Source organism: Perognathus longimembris, chromosome 13 (genome assembly GCF_023159225.1).
Source record: "Perognathus longimembris pacificus isolate PPM17 chromosome 13, ASM2315922v1, whole genome shotgun sequence".
Taxonomy (NCBI): domain Eukaryota; kingdom Metazoa; phylum Chordata; class Mammalia; order Rodentia; family Heteromyidae; genus Perognathus; species Perognathus longimembris.
The window spans coordinates 5,999,856-6,019,393 of NC_063173.1; the positions used below are offsets into that span (position 1 = coordinate 5,999,856).

The window sequence follows — 19,538 nt, forward strand, 5'->3', positions numbered from 1 at the left end:
GTTCTTGTGTTAATTTTTCACCAAAGACAGAATATCTCACAAAACAACTTTAAGGGAAGAGGCTTGCTCACTGTTTTAAAAGGGTCAGTCAATAGTCAGGTTGCTCCATTGCTTTTATGCCTATGGCAAGGCAAAACATTGTAGCAAAGGAAAGCAGTTTACCTCATGGCATCCAGGAAGCACCAAGGAAATTAGAGAGGCAGGAGTCTGGGATGAGTTACATCCTTCAAAGGCATAGCCTCAGTGACCCACTTCCTCCACTAGACTCTCCCTCCTACTTTCTATCGCCTCCCAAGGCCATCAGTGGACTAATCCATTGATTAAGCTATAACCCTCATGATCCAGTTGCTTCAAAAAGTTCATCTCCAAACCTTGCAGTGGGGATCAAGCCTTTACATGAGCCATTGTGGGAGGTGGTACATCTCTCACTGCAATAAGGGTAGCTAGCAACGCTGCTAGTATTCACAGCGCTGTGGTTTTTCAGAACCTATTGGTAATTGGACTGCATAAGTTATTTGTTTTTGTTTTGCCAATCCTGGAGCTTGAAACGCAGGGCCTGAGCACTGTCCTGGCTTCTTTTTGCCCAAGGCTAGCACTCTATTAATTGAGCCACAGCGACACTTCATGTGGTGCTGAAGAATCAAATCCAGGCTTCGTGTATGCAAGGCAATCTCTTTACCACTAGGCCATATTCCCAGCCCAAGGACTGCATAAATTTTGTCACTGCATTTTCCTTACACCATTTCTATAATGCTTATTACATCATCCATAATGATATTTAGACTTATGTAGCACAACATTGAACATGTAGGCCAACCCTATCCTCTCAAATTTCTTAAGCTACGATACAATAGACTCTTGGTACCATAAGTGTATGATTCCAGGGATACTACTGCTGCAAAACCGCAAGTGCTCAGGTGCGCACAGTTCAGTACTGTAATGTGGGTGCTTGATTTATTTTCCCCATAAGGCTGCCTTTCAACAAATTTAAGTTTTTTACTTTAGCGCCAATATTAATTACACAGTATGCCCTTTTGGCTTAGGGGAATGACCGTAACTTTTGCCTTTTTAGACACCACATGCTTTTTGGAGACATGTTTTTAACAAAATTAAGGACAGGGAAGCAGCAGATCACACAGTTTGAGCACAGTGAGCGATGATGGGGGGCTTGCCTGGGAGCTTCTCTGTGCCAAGTGAGCCGCTTAGTGCACGTGTGAGAATTGAACATCTTTAGTTTTGCACTTTTGATTCTCTTTCTATTTGGACTGCTTGGTCAAAACTGCATGTAACAAAGCAGCTAATAAGGCAGACTTCCTTAGACACTGATCTCCAGATGTTGGCCACACCCAGGAAGGACAGCAAAAAAAAAAAAAAAAAGCCATGGGTGGAGCAAGACAAGTGGTTTCAGTTGTGCAAGGAAGATCTATCCTGTCAGTTTGGCTTAAGCCCAGACCTATAAAGCACAATGCGAGGACATTGAGCAGGGGACCCACCACCTCAGAGAAGGTGCACGTCATCTGACAGGCGATGTAGAATCCGCAGGCAAAAGGAGGATGACTTCCCTGATTGTAGTTTGGGGAGGCAGACAAGGTAAAGAGATGTTACCATTCTCATAGAGCAAAGAGAACCCATAAACAGGCCCCCGTATAACTCAGTCCTAAGGATCAATAGTGAATTTCTGTTCTGGTATCCTCAAAGCACCTTGTGTCTAATGTGAAAGTCACCGGAAATGTGTCAACACCGTTCTAGCAATCCTAAACTTTGACCATATTGAAAGACATAATGCTTTAGGCAGTGAGGATCCTAGGCACAAATCTCAGAGCTTTTAGGCACATGTGGTACATACCAACCGCATAGAGGTTTAGGGATTGCCTCACATGGGGGAAACTGCAACTGCACTGTCCCAGCTACAAAAGGAAGGCTTAGAAAAGGTCTAAGACATTTGTGGCAACCTGGCTCTCCGGGAGTCCAAGTATGGTTTTCCTTGGTCTCAGGAAGCAGATGAGATTCTTTTTTTTTTTTTTTTAATCTTGAGGACTTCACTCCAAAACAAGACACTCAAGTATGGAGACCTTAACAGGTCTTGGAGGTGATTTCTTATCATCCTCATTATGCGTTATTGCCTCCTTTATGACTAAATTGTATCCATTTACCTATAGTTACTACGCATAACTACATAATTCAAAATGTCTATCATATCTGTAGAATCCAGACACCAAACTTGTTTTTTGTCTTCATTCAATTGAAAGTATTTTTACAACTTCATTCTGCTTTCTTTAATCCATGAATTATTTGTATTTGATTCCCAAAACATGAGGGACTTTTTCTGATTATCTCTTTGAGAATGATACTTATTCTGTCTAGAGTACTTCAAATGAGTGCAAATAGGTACAATAGTCATTGTTCAAATTATCTATATCTCTACTGATTTTTCCCTACACTATCAGTTACTAAAAGAGATGTTAAAATCTCCCCCATGCAATGGTTAACTTCTAAATATCAGAAATCACTTTTAACAATTTAGAACTACAGAGCATCTTGGAAATAATCTAAACTGATGGCTCTTAACCATTCAAATCCCACGGAGATGTTTTTTAACCAGTGGGACAGGAAGTATACCTCAGTATTTGAACACTAAATGCTTAAACTCCTAGGCTCCATCCCTAGGACCAGAAACAAAACTAAACACAGTAATACATAACAACACAGGTTCTATTGCAGACCAAGTTGATCAGAATTTCGTAGGATAGATCTCGTATATTGATATTTCTTTAAAACTGTCTAGGTGATTCCAATGTGGCAAAACAACGTTGACCTAAGCCTCATTCATAGGTAAGGAAACATGGGTGTTAAAGATCACATTAATACTTGTGTAAGGGGAATGTTAGTAAGAAAATCTCTTGCTTTGTTTTGAGACAAGATCTATAGATAAGAAGCTCAGGATGGCCTAGAAATTAAAATCCTCCCTGCACCTCCTGAGTCCTGGGCGTGGCTGGCATGTTGACACCACACCGGGCTGAGCCACTTTTTCTTTTCCTGGTACAAAACCCCGAGCTGGGCATGCTATAGGTAAGGTACTTTTCCACTAAGGTATATCCTCGCCTTAACCTTACGTCTTTTCCTTTTGTTGGTCATGGAGCTTGAACTCGGGGCCTGGGCACTGTCCCTGAGCTCTTTTGCTCAAGGTTAGCACTCTACCACTCTGAACCACACAGCTCCACTTCCAGTTTTTGAGTGGCTAATTGGAGCTAAGACTTCCACGGGGACTTTTCTGCCCTGCCTGGCTGGCTTGGAACTGCAGTCTTGGATCTCAGCTTCCTGAATCGCTAGGATTATAGGCATGAGCCACAAGTGCCCAGCTCTAACCTTACCTTCTTAATCCAAAATTCTGTTACCCATTCTGCCTTCTTTCTTATTACAACATGTTGAACAAAGGTTGGCAACACCTTTTTGCTTTGAATTCAGATGTTTTCCGTGTGCTTGGCACTGAGTAGGAAGGTAGGCACTGTGGAAACCTGAGGTTGGAACAATGGGAAAGTAGAAGGATTATTTAGATGTAGAGAAGATTAATAGTGTGCAACTTGTACACCTTTGTAAAATTAATACACACCGATAAAAGAAGCAAGGAAGAACATATGTTTAGTTGCAATTTTTCCTTTAAGTTGTTGGACTCACTGTCTAGTGTGTTTTATCTATACATGAGGTCCCATAAAATTTATTTGGAATTCAGCATGAGGTAATTTAATTCAGAGGAGGTTTTAAAATTTAATTTAAATTTAATTAAATTTAATTTAAAAAAAATGATTTCTCATTAAAACTTATGTTCTCGGGGCTGGGAATATGGCCTAGTGGCAAGAGTGCTTGCCTCGTATACATGAGGCCCTGGGTTCGATTCCTCAGCACCACATATACAGAAAATGGCCAGAAGGGGCGCTGTGGCTCAAGTGGAAGAGTGCTAGCCTTGAGCAAAAAAGAAGCCAGGGACAGTGCTCAGGCCCTGAGTTCACGGCCTAGGACTGGCAAAAGAAAAAAAAAAACTTATGTTCTCATGTAACTTTATGCTTAGCTAATATATTCTGATAATTGGAATGATATTGACTACCTTTTTTTTTTTTAACAGATATTGAGTTCTAGTTTGTTCTTTTACACTGACAAGAAAGTTGAAGCCAGGCATGGTTCTTTCTTTTCAATCTGAATTTTATTTCCTTACAAGAATCTTATAAGTAGATTAACGGAAGATCTCTTATCAAACATTCCAAATTATACGTGTCTTAAAGTCAAAGTAGCCTTTACTTGAGAAGAGATTCTGAAGTGACTGGACAAACTTATTTCTTGATTTCAATCTCACAATAGTTCTCAAACTATGTTTTCTGTATTTTCATTTATATTAAATAGGTTTGCAAATTCGTTTTAAGAAAAGACTTCAGGGCACTGACATGACAAATATCTCTCTGCGACATGTCGGGTATTTCGTCATTCATCTCTTAAATAATCAGGTTGAGAGAGACCCCCGTGTGATATTCCAGTAATTGACTGAAGGTCAAGGTCCTATCACTACGGCGGGGCAGGCTGGGTATACTCTCCTGTCCTACACGAAAGAGGAGGCTCTGCACACACCCCCGCTTCTCAGGGTGGCCGTGTCTCTGTGAAATGCCTTGTTCCTTTTGGCTGCCTCATGGCTGTAGCTACCTGACTCATTTAAGATCAAACATAGATTACATATTCTGCAATCGTTTTTCTCTGATGACACACTCGCCTTTCAACCTGAAGTGATGTGTAATGTAACGAGAGAAAATTTGTCTCTCGTGGGAAGGAATGAATTACCTCGCTGTGGTTTTCCCTCTAGTAGGAACAGTCTTGTAGTTCCCTCTAGGTGCTGAGCTGAAATGCATGAGCTTTTGGCCTGCCCGTCTTCCCAAGCTGAGGCGTTTTCTGCCGACTGGCTAGAGGCGCCCGCTCAGCCAAGAGGCAGGTGTTCATGCATTCCTTGGCTGCTTTGAGAAGGAAATGGTAAGTCATGACATCATGAAACCCAGGACTTACGAGCAGCCTTTCATTTTGTATTCACTTACTGCAAAGGGCTCTTGGCCAGGTTGGCAAATATAATTGTACTCACATCCAGGTACAATAGGTGTTTGCTGTTGATTATGACTCCAGTTAAGTACAAGTCAATCAAAAACATTGTGAAGATGGATACTATCTAAGCAAACTAAAATAAAGCTGCACAAACCAGAAGTGGCTTAAGAAAAATTTCCCCCCTTGGAAAACATGAGCACAAGCTGTGTGTATTTGGCAAAATGGCTGTATTTCGTTAAACCCTAAGAAGATTATCTTTCTCAGGGATTTCAGTCTGGCTGGCACAGATGAGGGAAGATTGACTGAAAACATTTGAGCAAACATTACTTTGAAAAAACTGAAAGTACGTGATTAACTGTAGCCAGTGCCATGAACAATATGCTATAACGCTTTGATCTTAATCTTGAGGTTTATCTTTCTTAACACAGGGGCACGTGGACATGCTGAATGATACTGAATCTATAAAGAAGCCTGATTAACCAGTCGGCCTGGTTATCTAACTAAATACTATAGACTCAATAGCTTACTAGATGATTTAATCTATTTTTTTTGTTTTTGTTTTACTAGTCCTGGGACTTGAACTCAGGATCTGGGTGCTGTCCCTGAGCTTCTTTTGCTCAAGGCTAGCTAGCATTCTACCACTTGAGCCAAATTACCACTTCCATCTTTTTCTGTTTATGTGGTACTAAGGAATCGAACCCAGGGTTTCACACACACTAGACAAGCACTCTACAACTAAGCCACATTCCTATCCCCTAATTTATTTTATATATGTAGTATTAGTTATTATTCATTCTGTGTCTTTTATATTCCAAACACTATGGCATTTTGCCTGTAGTATTTCAAGTAATTCTCAGAACAACACTGTAGTAGGTAGTATTAGCTCCATTTTAGAGAAGAAAAACTGATGCACAGAGGTAAAATAACTTGTTGATAGTCACAGTTGGTATAAGATAAAGTTAGAATTCAGTCTTGTTTGTAAAGCCATGCTCTTCCCATAAAAAGGCAAAGGTTGCTAACTACCTACTCTAATATAAATATACGTTCTGTTTTCTTCTTCATCGAAAACAAAAGTTTATTTTATTCTGGAAATAATATTTCCCACTAAAGCAACTTTATTTTCCAGCCTCCTCCTACCTCACCCCCAGTTCTGTCAAGAGAAATATAAGTGGAAATGTTGCACGGAACTGCTAAGAAGTCTTAAAACGAAAGAATCAGGCTCTTCTTTCTCGCTGCTACACTGGTATTAAGTCACGCACTCAGTAGGTAGGGCTCTCGCTGTCCTGACCAGGGTGGGGAACACTGAGGCTGATGGGGGGAAAAGGTCCACAAACTCATTTGGTAAATCCCAGGACAGACGGGTATGTTTCCCCTATGCTTCTCATTTACGCCAGCTGCCCAGCTGGCTGCGCTGATCATTTTGTGTGGCCTTCAGATGATGTTATAAATACCCAAATGGCCTTGGATAGTAAAACGTGTTCCGTAACGCTTCAAAGTAGAATAGAGACAAGCAAAGCCCTGGCATCACTGTGAGAGCCCGGAATTCCCCCAAGCTGCCCACCTCGACACGCCTCATGGGAGGAAAGGACACATGCCCTCTTCTCTTTCTTTTTTGTTTTTTTCTTTTTAGTTGGAGATCAAACCCAATGTACTTTGACCACATTCAACCCCCTCCTTCAGTCTGTATCTCCTCTTTCCCTCCCTGCTACTGTTTTGTTTTCAATAGACTTCATTCTGCTATTATTAGACATGTACATAATGTATTTTGGTTGTTCTTCCCCCCCATTACCCCCTCTTTATCCTCTCCCCTCTTCCATTTGTCCCCACTACTACCAACAACAGTCCACCTTTTGTAATCTTGTGTTATTTTGGATCTAGATCCCACGTAGGAGAGAAAGCATGTGATTTTATCTTCTGAGCCAGGTTTATCCCATTCAATATGATAATCGCCAGGGTTTTTTGTTTTGTTTTGTTTTCTTGGTTGTGGGGTTTGAACTCAGGACCTGGGTGCTATCACTGAGTGTTTTTGCTCAGTGCTGGTGCTCTGTCACTTTGAACCACAGAGCCACGTGTAGTTTCTGGTGGTTAATTGGAGATAAGAGCCTCATGGATTTTCCTGCCCGGTGTTGGCTTCAAACCTTGGTCTTCAGCTCTCCACCTCCTGAGCAGCTAGAATTACATGCACGAGCCACCCGCGGCCCAGCCACAACTTTGCTCTTATTTATGGCTATGTAACGCTCCATTGTTATAGATGGGCTATATTTTCTTTATCTGTTCCTCAGTTTGGGGCCATGTAAGCTGAATCCATAGCTTGACTATTATATATAGTGTTGTTATTACAAAACGGTTGCGCAGGTGTCCCTACTGTACGTTGATTTGTATTCCTTCAGATGCATTCTCAAGAGTGCTATAACAGGATCACCAAATAGTTCTGATTTTAAGCTTTTGGTAAACCGCTGTAAAGCTTTTCCTAGGGCCCATCCTAATGTGCACTCCGTCAACAGTGTAGAAGGGCTCCTGCTCACACCAACCTCCCCATCCTCCGCGGCGAGTTCGTTTTCTTCATGATAGCCATTCGGATTAGGGGGTGATGTAATCCCACTGTTATCTTCATTTGCATGTTCTTAGGAGCAGGGATGCTGAATATTTCTATCTATGTTTCCCTTTTGTACTTCTTTTGAAACCTGCCTACTCAGTTCATTTTCACATTTATTAGATTAACTATTTTTGGTATTTAATATTTTTAGCTTTTAGATATTTTGGTATGAATCACTAATCCAATGAATGGCTTGCAAAGGTCCCCCCCCCCCCATTCTGTGGGTTATCTTTTTATTCTGCTCTCTCTTTTGCGGTGCAAAAGGTTTGTAATTTAACACCAATGCATCTGTCAGGTGTTGTTGTTTTTTTAATGCCAGTCCTGGGGCTTGAACTCAGGGCCTGGGAACTGTCCCTGAGCTTATTTTGGTCAAGGCTAGCACTCTACCACTTGAGCTACTTCCAAGTTATTTGGAGTTTATTGGAGATAACCATCTCATGGCTTTCCAGCTCAGGCTGGTTTTGAACTGCAATCCTCAGATCTCAGCCTTCTAAGAGCTAGGATTACAGACATGAGCCACCAGTGCCCGGCCCAGCTGTCAGGTTTTGTTCTTATTTCCTGAGTACTTGGAGATCTATTCAGAAAGCCATTGCTTATGACTCTACACTCAAGTGTTCTCATGATGTTTTACTGTAATCATTTTAAGGTGTTAAGATAGTAATGTGGTTTCTTGCAAGTAATGGAAATAGAATGTTTCAGTTCCTTAATTGTACTACAGTTTTGGAAATATTCAAATGTGAGCACCTGGCCAAAACCCATGAGGTTATGGTTTAAATATAGCTCCAGGTTTCATCTCTCTGCTGCAGGTGTACTCAGCAGTATGTAAATAGCATAGATCAGCTACAGTCTGCCAGTCAGTTAGCAGACCAGAAAGAATTGAATCAACAGACAATAATGATCCTCCTGTTTTTCATAACACTATTCTCCTATTTGCCAAAGAAGTATATACTTGGAGCATTACAATACTGAGATGAGAAACACAAAAACCTAAATATTTAGATCTTCAGGGAACAAATTATATTTATACCTATCTTCCAGTCATCTATAATAAGGAATATATAGATGAGCTTTCAAAAATTTGATGCAAGTTTGCAATTTGTCCCATTCACCTAATGAAAACCAATTCCTAGGTGAATTAATCTGTATGAAAAATGAAGCAAAATGAAAAAATTAAGAATCAAGGTTTGGGCTGGGGATATAGCCTAGTGGCAAGAGTGCCTGCCTCGGATACCGAGGCCCTAGGTTCGATTCCCCAGCACCACATATACAGAAAACGGCCAGAAGCGGCGCTGTGGCTCAAGTGGCGGAGTGCTAGCCTTGAGCGGGAAGAAGCCAGGGACAGTGCTTAGGCCCTGAGTCCAAGGCCCAGGACTGGCCAAAAAAAAAAAAGAATCAAGGTTTTTCCTCCAACAACTTGCCATACTAGCACATATGAAATTGCCAATATATGACATGCTTTGGCCTATAGAAACATGTCATGTAGTTCGAATTTGAACAAGAAAATTCTTAAATGCCAGATCATGTGCAGAATCAGAACGTAAATGTAATGCACCATCTCTTTGCTTTGGTGTTGACTATTGAATCCAGGGCCCTGTGTATCTTAAGCACGTGTTATACCACCTAGCTACACCCCTTGATGTGCTTTTTTTGGTCAGTTGTTGGGCTGAAATGATCTCTACAAAAATCATTTCAGTCTTCTGCATGTTTGGTGGGGTTTCAAAACAAAACAAAAAAATATATACATTAGAGAAAGGATAGCTTTTCTCCATTGCATTTTAGCACTTTCGCCAACCAGATGGTTGTAGGTGTGTGGGTTCATTTCTGGACTTTCCTGCCCAAGCTGGCTTTGAACCACAATCCTAAAATGTCAGCCTCCTGAGTAGTTAGGACTAGACATGAGCCAACAGCTCTTGGTACACTGGCCTATTTTTATGTCAGCGTAACACTCTTTTGGCTGTATGTTCTCTACGGTGTGCTCTTTGTTTGTTTCTGTTTGGGCAGTGTTGAGGATTGGGCTCAGGGCCATATACTTGTTAAGCAGATGTGCTGCCCTTGAGCCATCTCCCATCTTCTGTCGTATATGTCTTGAAATTAGTTATTTTGATGCCTCCAGCTCATCTCTTTATGCTCAAGATTGGGTTATTTTGAGCTTCCATATAAATTGCAGGGTTTTTTTGTGTTTTTTTTTTTTAGTTTGGCTCTTAGTGTCAGAACTGGGATTACAGTTTATATTCTTGGTTCCTAGTGTAATACTCCTTCTGATTTGTCATAGGATAAAGCATCTCTCTCATCACTAAAATTAGCACACAATATAGTAGAATTAGTCTCAGTAAAGGTCATTAAAGGCCTTAAAGGTGATCTACTTCAGAGAGGAGGAAAACATGGTGCAAGACGCTGAATGCCCACGGTTAGCCCATTAGAGTAGCCAGTTGCAAATGTGGGCAACAGGAAATGTTTATTTACATACAAGTACATGGGAAAGCAATTTCTATTAGCTTTTTAGAAAATTGTTACAAATAAAAAGGTTTCTTTAAATACATTCATTCTTGGCACACAAAATACATTCTTTTTACTTTTGCTCTTAGTATGAATTATTTCTTAATAATAAAAACAAGCTACAGTGAACAGTCAGGTGGTTTGGTGATTTGATTACCTTTTTCCAAACTTTAAAAGATAGTCAACATACAAAAGAAAATGTACGTTTAAAAATGTTCCTTTGTTGAATCCCAAAAGATTAGTTCTCTCCAGCATGACTTACAGCTGTCCTTTCAAAGACTGCAGAGGACTTGAGAAATTCTCTGATAACAGTGCAATTTGTACAAGCCTGCAGAGCTTTCATGAAATTATCCTATCTAAATGGCAGACTCAGAAAAATTCTTTTGTATGTATTAGAGAATTAACAACAACTCAGGGGTCTCCTAATTGATCTGTTTAACTAAGATCAGACCTTGCATTTTCCAAGTAGGTCTTAAGAGGCTCTATTTGAATAAATTCAAATGACTGGATCTGTTAGGTTCATTGCTTTTAGGAGAAATGTGGAAACATTTGCTCACACACACAAAGAAATTTACATAATTGTTCATAGCAGCATTTCTTACCCTAAAGGTAGAAACAACCCAAATGCCTATTAGCTCATGACTGGGGAAATAAAATGTGGTATGTACATACAATAGAAAATGACTTAGTCATGAACCATATTAGGATTCATACTGCAATACAGATGAGTCTCAAAAACACAAAGCATGAGAAGCCAGGTGCAAGGGCCACCTATTAGAGGATTATATTTACATGAAATGTCCAGAATAGGCAAACCTAGAGAGACAGAAAGCAGATGAGTCGTCACCAACACTGGGGAGGAAGGAGTACCGAAATGATCTGAAGTTAGTAGTGACATTACACAAGAGGTGACCATAGTAAAATAAAACAGTGCATTTTACACTTTAAACTGGTGACTTTCCATGGTGTATGAATTACATCTTATTTAAAAAGAGGTATATAATTTTGTTTTAAAATACTTTTTTCAAGTTCCTGTTCCCTTTCAGTCCATATTTTTATGTTGAATTTTCCATTAATCACAGAATGGTTCAACAGAGTGTTTTCAAGCTAATGTACACAGGTTATCGGTGTTTTATATTTCCGAAGGGCTTTTTGTTAAGTAAAAATAATACATAGACAAAGCATACATTCTAACATTTGCACATCAACATGTAAAATTAAGTACTGTGTTTATATGGAGGCTGACCATTAGGTTATATATATAAAATGTATATGGATTTTTCTGAGATCTTATGCATAAACCAATAGCCAAATAGTAAAAATTGAGCTCATAGAACTCAATGGTCCACCTGTTTGCTGAAACTGTGTATGTTAGACACTCATTTTAAAGGAGAGCTAGGAAAAGGAGAGAAAGCAAGGATTTTCTAATTTGTTATAAAGCAGCCTCGCTAAATATTTAATTAGCCGCTAACATCCAAGAATTATATATTCTGCATTTTATTTCATCCCTATACTAAAAGTCATGCATTAAAATGTGTGCAATAATATATATACACATATATATGTATATATGTATGTATACATGGCACACTTCTTTTTAACCAAAACTTTTTTCTTAGGTTCTTACTAGTTTAAATTTTGAGCAGATTTTTGTGTTTTTTCCCCCCTGAAAACAGTGGTTTTATTCATGCACTAGTTCAACCAGGTTTGTGGAGCTTCTTTTCATATCATCAAAGGATTTCCACCCATCTGGTATGTGTAGAAGATGTCAATGAGTAAAAATTAAAGCCAGCATGCCAGTCATTTGAAATGTCCTACAACATGTCATGAAAGCCCCAAATGACGTTACAGAAATAAGAAAAAAGTTTTTTTTAAATATTGGTAAATCAATTGACATTCTTTATCAAATAGCCTATGAGAAAATTCCACTAATATCTTGCTTTGTGTAGAATGAGAGAATCTTTATCCTAATGGTTACATTTCAGAAGCCATTGTTTAGCAGCTTGGTTTTCCAGAGGGCTTGTCATGTTTACTACTGTTGTTTGATCCATGCATCACTGTGTAAGCCTTAAACAAGAAACTGTGTACTGTTCAACCACCTGGTAAAGTATTCTAATAGACCGATTTATTTTGTTATTCTGTAAACGATTTTTTGTTTTATTAGGTATTTGGCACTCCAATTTTTATTTTAGAACACAGTGCACAAATATAATGTGCACAGTCCACATATGAAAATAAATTCTAAAAGTAGCCTGCAGAACTGGGTTCTGTTATTCCATTTTTACCAAGAGATTGAAATAAAAGAGCCATACAACCAGATTCGGTCTTCAATACTGAAGCATCCAATTATTAAGCATTGCTATCGATTATAACCAAAGAATAATACATGTGTAATTGAAGAGGTAAACAACAGTAAGCTTATGATCTCAATGCGACTCCGATAAGAAGCTAAGGATTAGTAAATACCTATTCTGACATTCACCTTAAATATTAGCCAGAAGAGAAACAGAATAAATGCCACGTATGGCTCCTTCAAAAGATACGGATGAGCCCATTTTTCTTCCCATGGAGAATGAGATCGAGAAGAAAGAGGTCCCGACTGCATTGTGAGGTATTTCAGCTCTAGGACTGAGTTTCCTGAAATTAGGAGTTTGTAACCCTGGAATTACCATTGAGAGAGGAGTGGTGGAGACAATGTCTTTCAAGAACTATGTAAGGAAACCAACTGGTGACAGTCATGTCTAAAAGCAAGTCCAAGAAGTGATTTCCTTTCCAGAAACGGAATTCCCTTCTTAAAGGCAACAGCTTGCTTTGTTCTGTTAGCCATTTCAGATCTTGTGCTCTTAGCCAGTTTCAAAGCAGTCCTCCCACCGTAGCCTCCCAAGTGGCTTGCGAGCACAGACTCCTGTCTTTGAGGCCAAGTCTCTTTACCAGGGAGAAAATAACTAATATTTGAGTGCTGTTCACTGAGCACTGCAGCTTCAAGTTATCTAATTTTCACAATACTCCTGACGGGTCTGCCTCCTATGGAAGAAAACCTAGGCTCCAGATAGTGTGGTTCGCCTGAAGTCACAGGTAACTTTTTCTGGGGCTTCTCGGGCCTAAACTAGTGTCTCCCTTCTGTGTATCTCCAAGAGACCACCTACCACAGATTTCTTCAAGACCTAGAGCACAGAATGTCTGTTTCTGCTTGAAGTCAGTGGGCCGGTAAAACTTTGACTCGCGCACTTCAGGAAGGCGAATGGAGAACTGACTAGCCTGTGCTCAGATCCCGTATTCAGAGGAGGCAAAGTTTCACTCAAATGAAAAAAAATATTTGTCCCCACACTGATGTAAGGCCAATGACTTATTTCCAAAGACCCATGAAGAGTCATCCATCAGCCTAGCATGGATACAAGTTCTTTTGCAAGTGAAATAATTTGGTTCATTAGCTTTGATTATCAAATATTGCTTATAATTATTCAAAGTTAGGATCAATTGAAACCTCAAATCAAAGACCTATGGTTTGTTACTTTCTGCACAAAGCAATTTGGCCTCAGCTCAAGGAAAGCCATCCAATGCCATTCAAGTTTTCTAAAATCTCTAAAAAAATACTGCTGTGTGGGTAAAGATACTAAGTTGAATGTGTTTTCACAGGCGAAGTATTTAAATACAGAATTTCAAGTTATCTAGTTCAATCCCCTATCCAGATCATCTTTGCTCAGTTTTTATCTTCTGCATCACAGAGCCATTGCCTTAGGTAGGCCCTTCATAGTGAACCGTTTGTCCCTACCCAGAGTCCAAACCTGTGGTCCTCTGGCCTCTATTCAGTGAGTCTGGTTCCACATCTTGTAATTACAAACCATCCACTGTGATGCACTAATTATATTCAGTTCTTCCAGAATAAATCTCACAAAATCCATCAAGTATTTTTCAAATGCCTTACTTTTTAAAAAATTCCTTTACTAGGCTGGTCCTGAATGCCTCAATTTGTTTTAAAATTCAAAGTATGGCCCCCAGGATGTATGGTGATATTCCCACCTGATGGTTTTAGGAAAGGAAGTGTCATCTCCCATATGCTAACATTATTACTAACTAGTGGTCTTGGGAGACAATCTCTTAATGTGATGAAATGATCGGTGTGGACAACATAAGGGAAGGCAGTCTACTTCTGAAAAACAGATAAGCTCATGTCACAAAAACAAAGTCCCAAAAGAAAAGACACACTTCCTTTATCTTCAAATGGTGTTAACTACTAATTATGTGGAATGGAACTTTTTTTTTTTCAAAAGGATGAAATGCAAATGTATTTTTTAGTGCTTTGCCTGTAGTTAAGTCTCCAAAGTATTTTTATGGTTACATTAAGACACACCTCTCAAGGCTATGGTTGAAGAAAGAAAATAACCAGCTATAATTAAAACAAAAATGAAAAGAAAACACATTAGGAAGAAAAAGGAAGGAAACTCCTAAGAGCTAATGGAGATGTGATCTCTAAGTATTTATGATATTAAGTGCAGCGTCTAGAAGAGTAAGAAAATGTCTATCTTTAAGGCCACTGGTATGACATACATGTAAAAAGAGTTTTCTGATTATGACATCTCATTCTGTGGGATGTCATGGGGGAAAAAAAGATGTTTCACTTTAATTAGAAGCCCAGTTCAGAATCATTTGCAACTGATACTCTAAATGAGCCACCGACAGAAGCTTGCCGCTGGATCTGGAGGGACTGTGGGACCATTTCACAGACAGGTGAGGCGAATCACTGATCAAGTGCTCTCCCCAATCACACCCACGCCACGGAGAAGGGAGCGGACCCGGCCAGTTCCGCCCTGAATCTCCTCCCTTCCTCAGATAAAATGACTTTAGATAACCCTAAGGAAATCATCATATTTTGACCAGTAGTTTTGTTTGTTTGTTTTTGCCAGTCCTGGGGCTTGGACTCAGGGCCTGAGCACTGTCCCTGGCTTCTTTCTGCTCAAGGCTAGCACTCTGCCACCTGAGCCACAGCGCCACTTCTGGCTTTTTCTATATATGTGGTGCTGAGGAATCGAACCCAGGGCTTCATGTATACAAAGCAAGCACTTTACCACTAGGCTATATTCCTAGCCCCTTGACCAGTAGTTTTTACAACTTTTTTTAAACTAAACTCTAAAGTAGAATGTGATATATGGTCAAGTCAGTTCATTTGTGTTTCGTTTTTAGCTATTTCTTGGCACTTTACTCAGGGAGAGATGCTAACATGACTAAAAGCTAAGGAGAAAAAAAGGAAAGGCCAGGAAAAGCCAGTGGCTTAACATAATAATCTATAGAAAACTGGCACTTTATAATTTAAAAAAAAGCTAATAACAGTATACAAAAAGCAACAGCTCTGTACAAGTAAAGGAGAAAGCACAAATATCTATGTGAAATACAATCTACATACAGAAATAATACCACTAGTATTAGAAAATTACATCATTTCATAGATTTTTTTTCCAAGCATGAGTATGTAGTTTCATTAGAAACTGAAAGAAAAAGGCCACCCATTCAATAGGTGTAATAAAAGAAGAAAAAGATCACACCAAAAGTGGAAGCAGACATGGACTCCAATGTTGTCAGGTTAAACCAAACTAAATTATGATCAAACAATGCTTTTCTATCCACCATCTAAAAAGAAGGCTCATTTCAACACACATTACCCTGACAATAAGAATGATGAGACGAACCAATGTTTAGGTCCTGATCTGGATTATAATGGGTTAACATCTATTGTGAAGTTCAACTTGAGTTTCTACTTATCAAGGAAAAAAGATTCTTCTTGGCACTAAATTGTATATCCAACTGTTTATTGCACGCTTGTTAGTGATTGTTCTCAAACTTGAAATATACACATCAGTGGACAAAAGTCCATAAGGCCTAATCTGAAAGTTACTGAACTTTAACAAAAGCTCCACATACTCTCGAGTCTCTACTGATGGGCCACGCATGGACAGGTGGCGGTCAGCCAGAGAGAAAAGATCAGGAGTTCAAGGGAAGAAAGGAAAGAGGCCAAGAACTGAGCTTACCATTGTACTGTGTCTGGAAGGAAGCTAAGCCCTAAGGTATAAGAATTCTACCACGCACGCCTGGAACCCTAGCTTCCCAGGAGGTGGAAGTCACAGTTCAAAGCCAGCTCAGAAGGGAAGTCTGTGAGACCCTCACCTTCAATTAACTGCCAAAGAGCTGAAGTAGATCTGTGGCTGAAATGGTAGAACGCCAGCCATGAGCAAAAAAGCTAAGGGACAGTGAGTGCCTAGATCCTGAATTCGAGTCCCAACACACATGCAAGAAGTCTGTGTTCCTAGAAGCTGTTATGCTAGGACTAAGTTGATCTGATGTAACAAAACCCTTTACATGTACAAATCAGCGATTTTTTTTTTAACACATTGGCTACTCTGAGACAAAGTTGGGTCATCACATATTAGGGGCATTAGATTTGTGTCTCTAAAAAAAGACAGTAAATATAAATTCTGGGACATTTTTCTCACCATTTACAAAAGACAAACTGAACTGCCTAGCTCGATTAATCTCTTCGGATATCTTTAGTTACTGCCTTAGAGCAGAAAGTGAGGAGAGAAAAGTAATCGTTATAAATTATTTTGGTTTCTATAGAGACATTAAAGACTAATTCAAATTTTGGGGTCCAGTTCTGCAGAATCAAGAAAACACAGTGGAGCCAACCAGAAGTACAAGTCCCCTCACAATTTCCGCACGTGTAACCTCATGTGCAAACGCTTGGTTATTCTGGAACCTGGTAGAGAAGCACCACAAATGCTTCCTCAGCCTGGGGCCTGGCGCGACTCAGTCCTTCCCAATGAAATAGCTTTCAAGCATCAACACCGCAGGGCGGGGTCTGTCACCGTGCCGTCTCCCCAGGCATGCTCTGCAGCGAGCTGCCCACACACCCGACAGCGCCACAGCATGCAGGCGGAAGGATGTCCCCGCGGTGCGTGCCTATCAGTGAACACGTGGGAAGGTCTGAGCGTACGGCACTCAACAGCGCTTCTTCCCGTTTGAGTCCTGTGTTCCTACTGGCTACGCAGAGACAGAGCCCCGCCCACCTGAGCTGGAGATTTGCAGCACCCCATGCACGTGAGGGTGAAAGGGAGTGAGGAACTGGGAAACAGAAGAGAAAGAACCAAGAATGTCTCGACTGTCTTGTCATGAATCTGAGAGCAATGTTGTTATGAGGAGATGATAAGTGACAGCTCATCCTACTTCCATTACAGGATTTTTCTAAGGTGGCTGAAGATACAAAACTGGCTTGTGAGACTTCATCTGTTGTTATCCTCACTTACCACACTAAGATATCTACAAAGTCTTAAGCCTTGGTCTGTCCAAGGATAGTACCAGGAAGCGAAGAGTGTGATCTGTTATTAAGGACTGAGCTCTACCTGCAACCTTGCTGGGCAGTCCATTAATCCACAGTATTTTGGTCATATCTGTTCAGTTTTTTCATACTACTTTAAAAGTCTTACAACTAATCGTTGATATTGAAATAGCATTAACCATTCTTAGGTTTCCAATCTTCATTTGCTTAAAGGGCAGGGAAACTGAAATAATAGAAGAAAATTGCAAGAAGAGATTTAAAGGGGAGCATGTCAGGAAAAAAAAGGATTCTCTTTTCCAACACATCTAGTCTAGGTAGTAATGAGACTTTGAAAAAGAGTGCTGATTCACAGACTTCCCCCATTTGTTTTTTATTTCTCAGTAATACAATTAAGGACATCAAAGTACTAAATATGTTTGGTCTGTAATAGAGCAGAGTCATTAGCACCAAAGGAGTCATGGAGCTTGTATATATTATTAAAACAAGAAGTGTTACTGTTGGTCATGGGCAAAGGTTTCATTTCATTTTTACATCCCCAAAGTTTCTGAAAGTGCCTGTGGATGAAAGAAATAACACTTTTCAAACTCTCCATGGTGTGTGTGGATGCGGGGGCCGGGGGGTCATTGATACCCACCACGGAGACAGCACTCGGCCTCCCCAGTTGGGTGGCCCTGGTGGACAAGACAACCAGGGCCACCAGGAGATTACCACCGAAGCCCTAAAGAGCAGCCCCCCCCCCCCCCCCCGCATGCACCCACCGACGTGCAGGAGGGAATCCTACAGTCTGTTTCCCCCTGGACTTGGTTCAGGAATGCACTTTGACTTGCTTTTCGGAAAAGCAAAAGCAACAACGCGCCCTGCAGGTCACAGAGCGCGTGGGGCCGTGTGCTCCTTGCTCCACGCTGCGAGAAGATGGGAGGACGGTCCTGCTGAGGGCGGCCCACGGGCACAGCCCTCGGCCTGCAGGCGCTGAAGGTCGCCAGGGTCCCCGGGCCACTCACGGCCCCTCGAGGGCAGCTGCGGATTCCTGGGGCTTCTCTTTGCCTTTCAGCCTTTAGTTGAAGTTACAACAAGTCAAATAGCTGATGCTTTTCCCTTCTCCGGGCAGCGGGGAGGACACGCTGTTCACCAGCGTGTTCTGTCTGGCTTCGCTGATGAGGCGGCACGCGAGGTCGAGGAAGAGCTTCTCCACGTTGTCGGACTCCTTGGCCGAGGTCTCCAGATAATACATGTCCTGCGCCTCCGAGAACTCCTCGGCTCGCTGCTGGGACACCTCCCTCCGGTCAGCCAGGTCGATCTTGTTGCCTGCACCGGGGGGAAGCACCAAAGCAAAGAGTCACCACGACTCGGCACAGCATCCGAAGCATCAAAACCCACGTCGGGAGTCACGCCACACACGGTTACACACATGGTTAGTCACACAAAGCACGTATGTCCTCACAGAGGACAGAAATGGGGGTTTTATAATACCAATGCTATTTCGAAGAGCACTGAACTAGAAACAACCCAGATACCCATCAGTCAGGCGCTGGTTGAAGACACAACAGCGCATGTGCACAATACCGTATCTGTGGGGAAAAAAACCACAGGTAAGACTATTCTATATACTACCGTGAAATAAGAAAACTAAGATTGAAGCAAGCAGAAGCCAGGTGCCAGTGGCACCACCAGGCCCTGAGTTCAAGGCCCAGGACAGGGAAAAAAAAAAGCAGAAGTTTATATAATTAACAACTATTCCCTCTAAGGTAGAGGGCATTATGTGAAAAAGATGTATACATGCATATATATGCACATATTCTGTATTTTATTTACTTTTTAAGAAAAGAATAACCTAAAGTCTAATTTAAAATATAATAGTTGCATGAATTTTTGATGGGTAATCTATTTACTTAAGAATGCATAGATATATTACAATTTGTTTACCTGTTTATATGACTGGATTGGAAACGTTTCCATGTGGGGACTATTATTTTTTTAAGTCTGATGTGGATGCTGGTGACTCTCGCCTGTACTGTAATCTTAGTGACTCGGGAGGCTGAGATG

General features: G+C 40.7%; 1 protein-coding gene across 4 annotated transcripts in view; it reads right to left on the bottom strand.

The window, feature by feature from the left end:
• Window positions 1–17,242: 17,242 nt before the first annotated feature.
• The window catches only part of Rab30 (RAB30, member RAS oncogene family), a 76,693-nt gene continuing 74,397 nt past the window's right edge, over window positions 17,243–19,538 (bottom strand). For all 4 annotated transcript variants that reach the window (XM_048359895.1, XM_048359896.1, XM_048359898.1 and 1 more), the window contains one exon: window positions 17,243–18,800. In XM_048359895.1, the coding sequence (XP_048215852.1) occupies window positions 18,550–18,800 (251 nt within the window). In that variant the 3' untranslated portion in view covers window positions 17,243–18,549. The remainder of the gene's footprint in view (window positions 18,801–19,538) is intronic.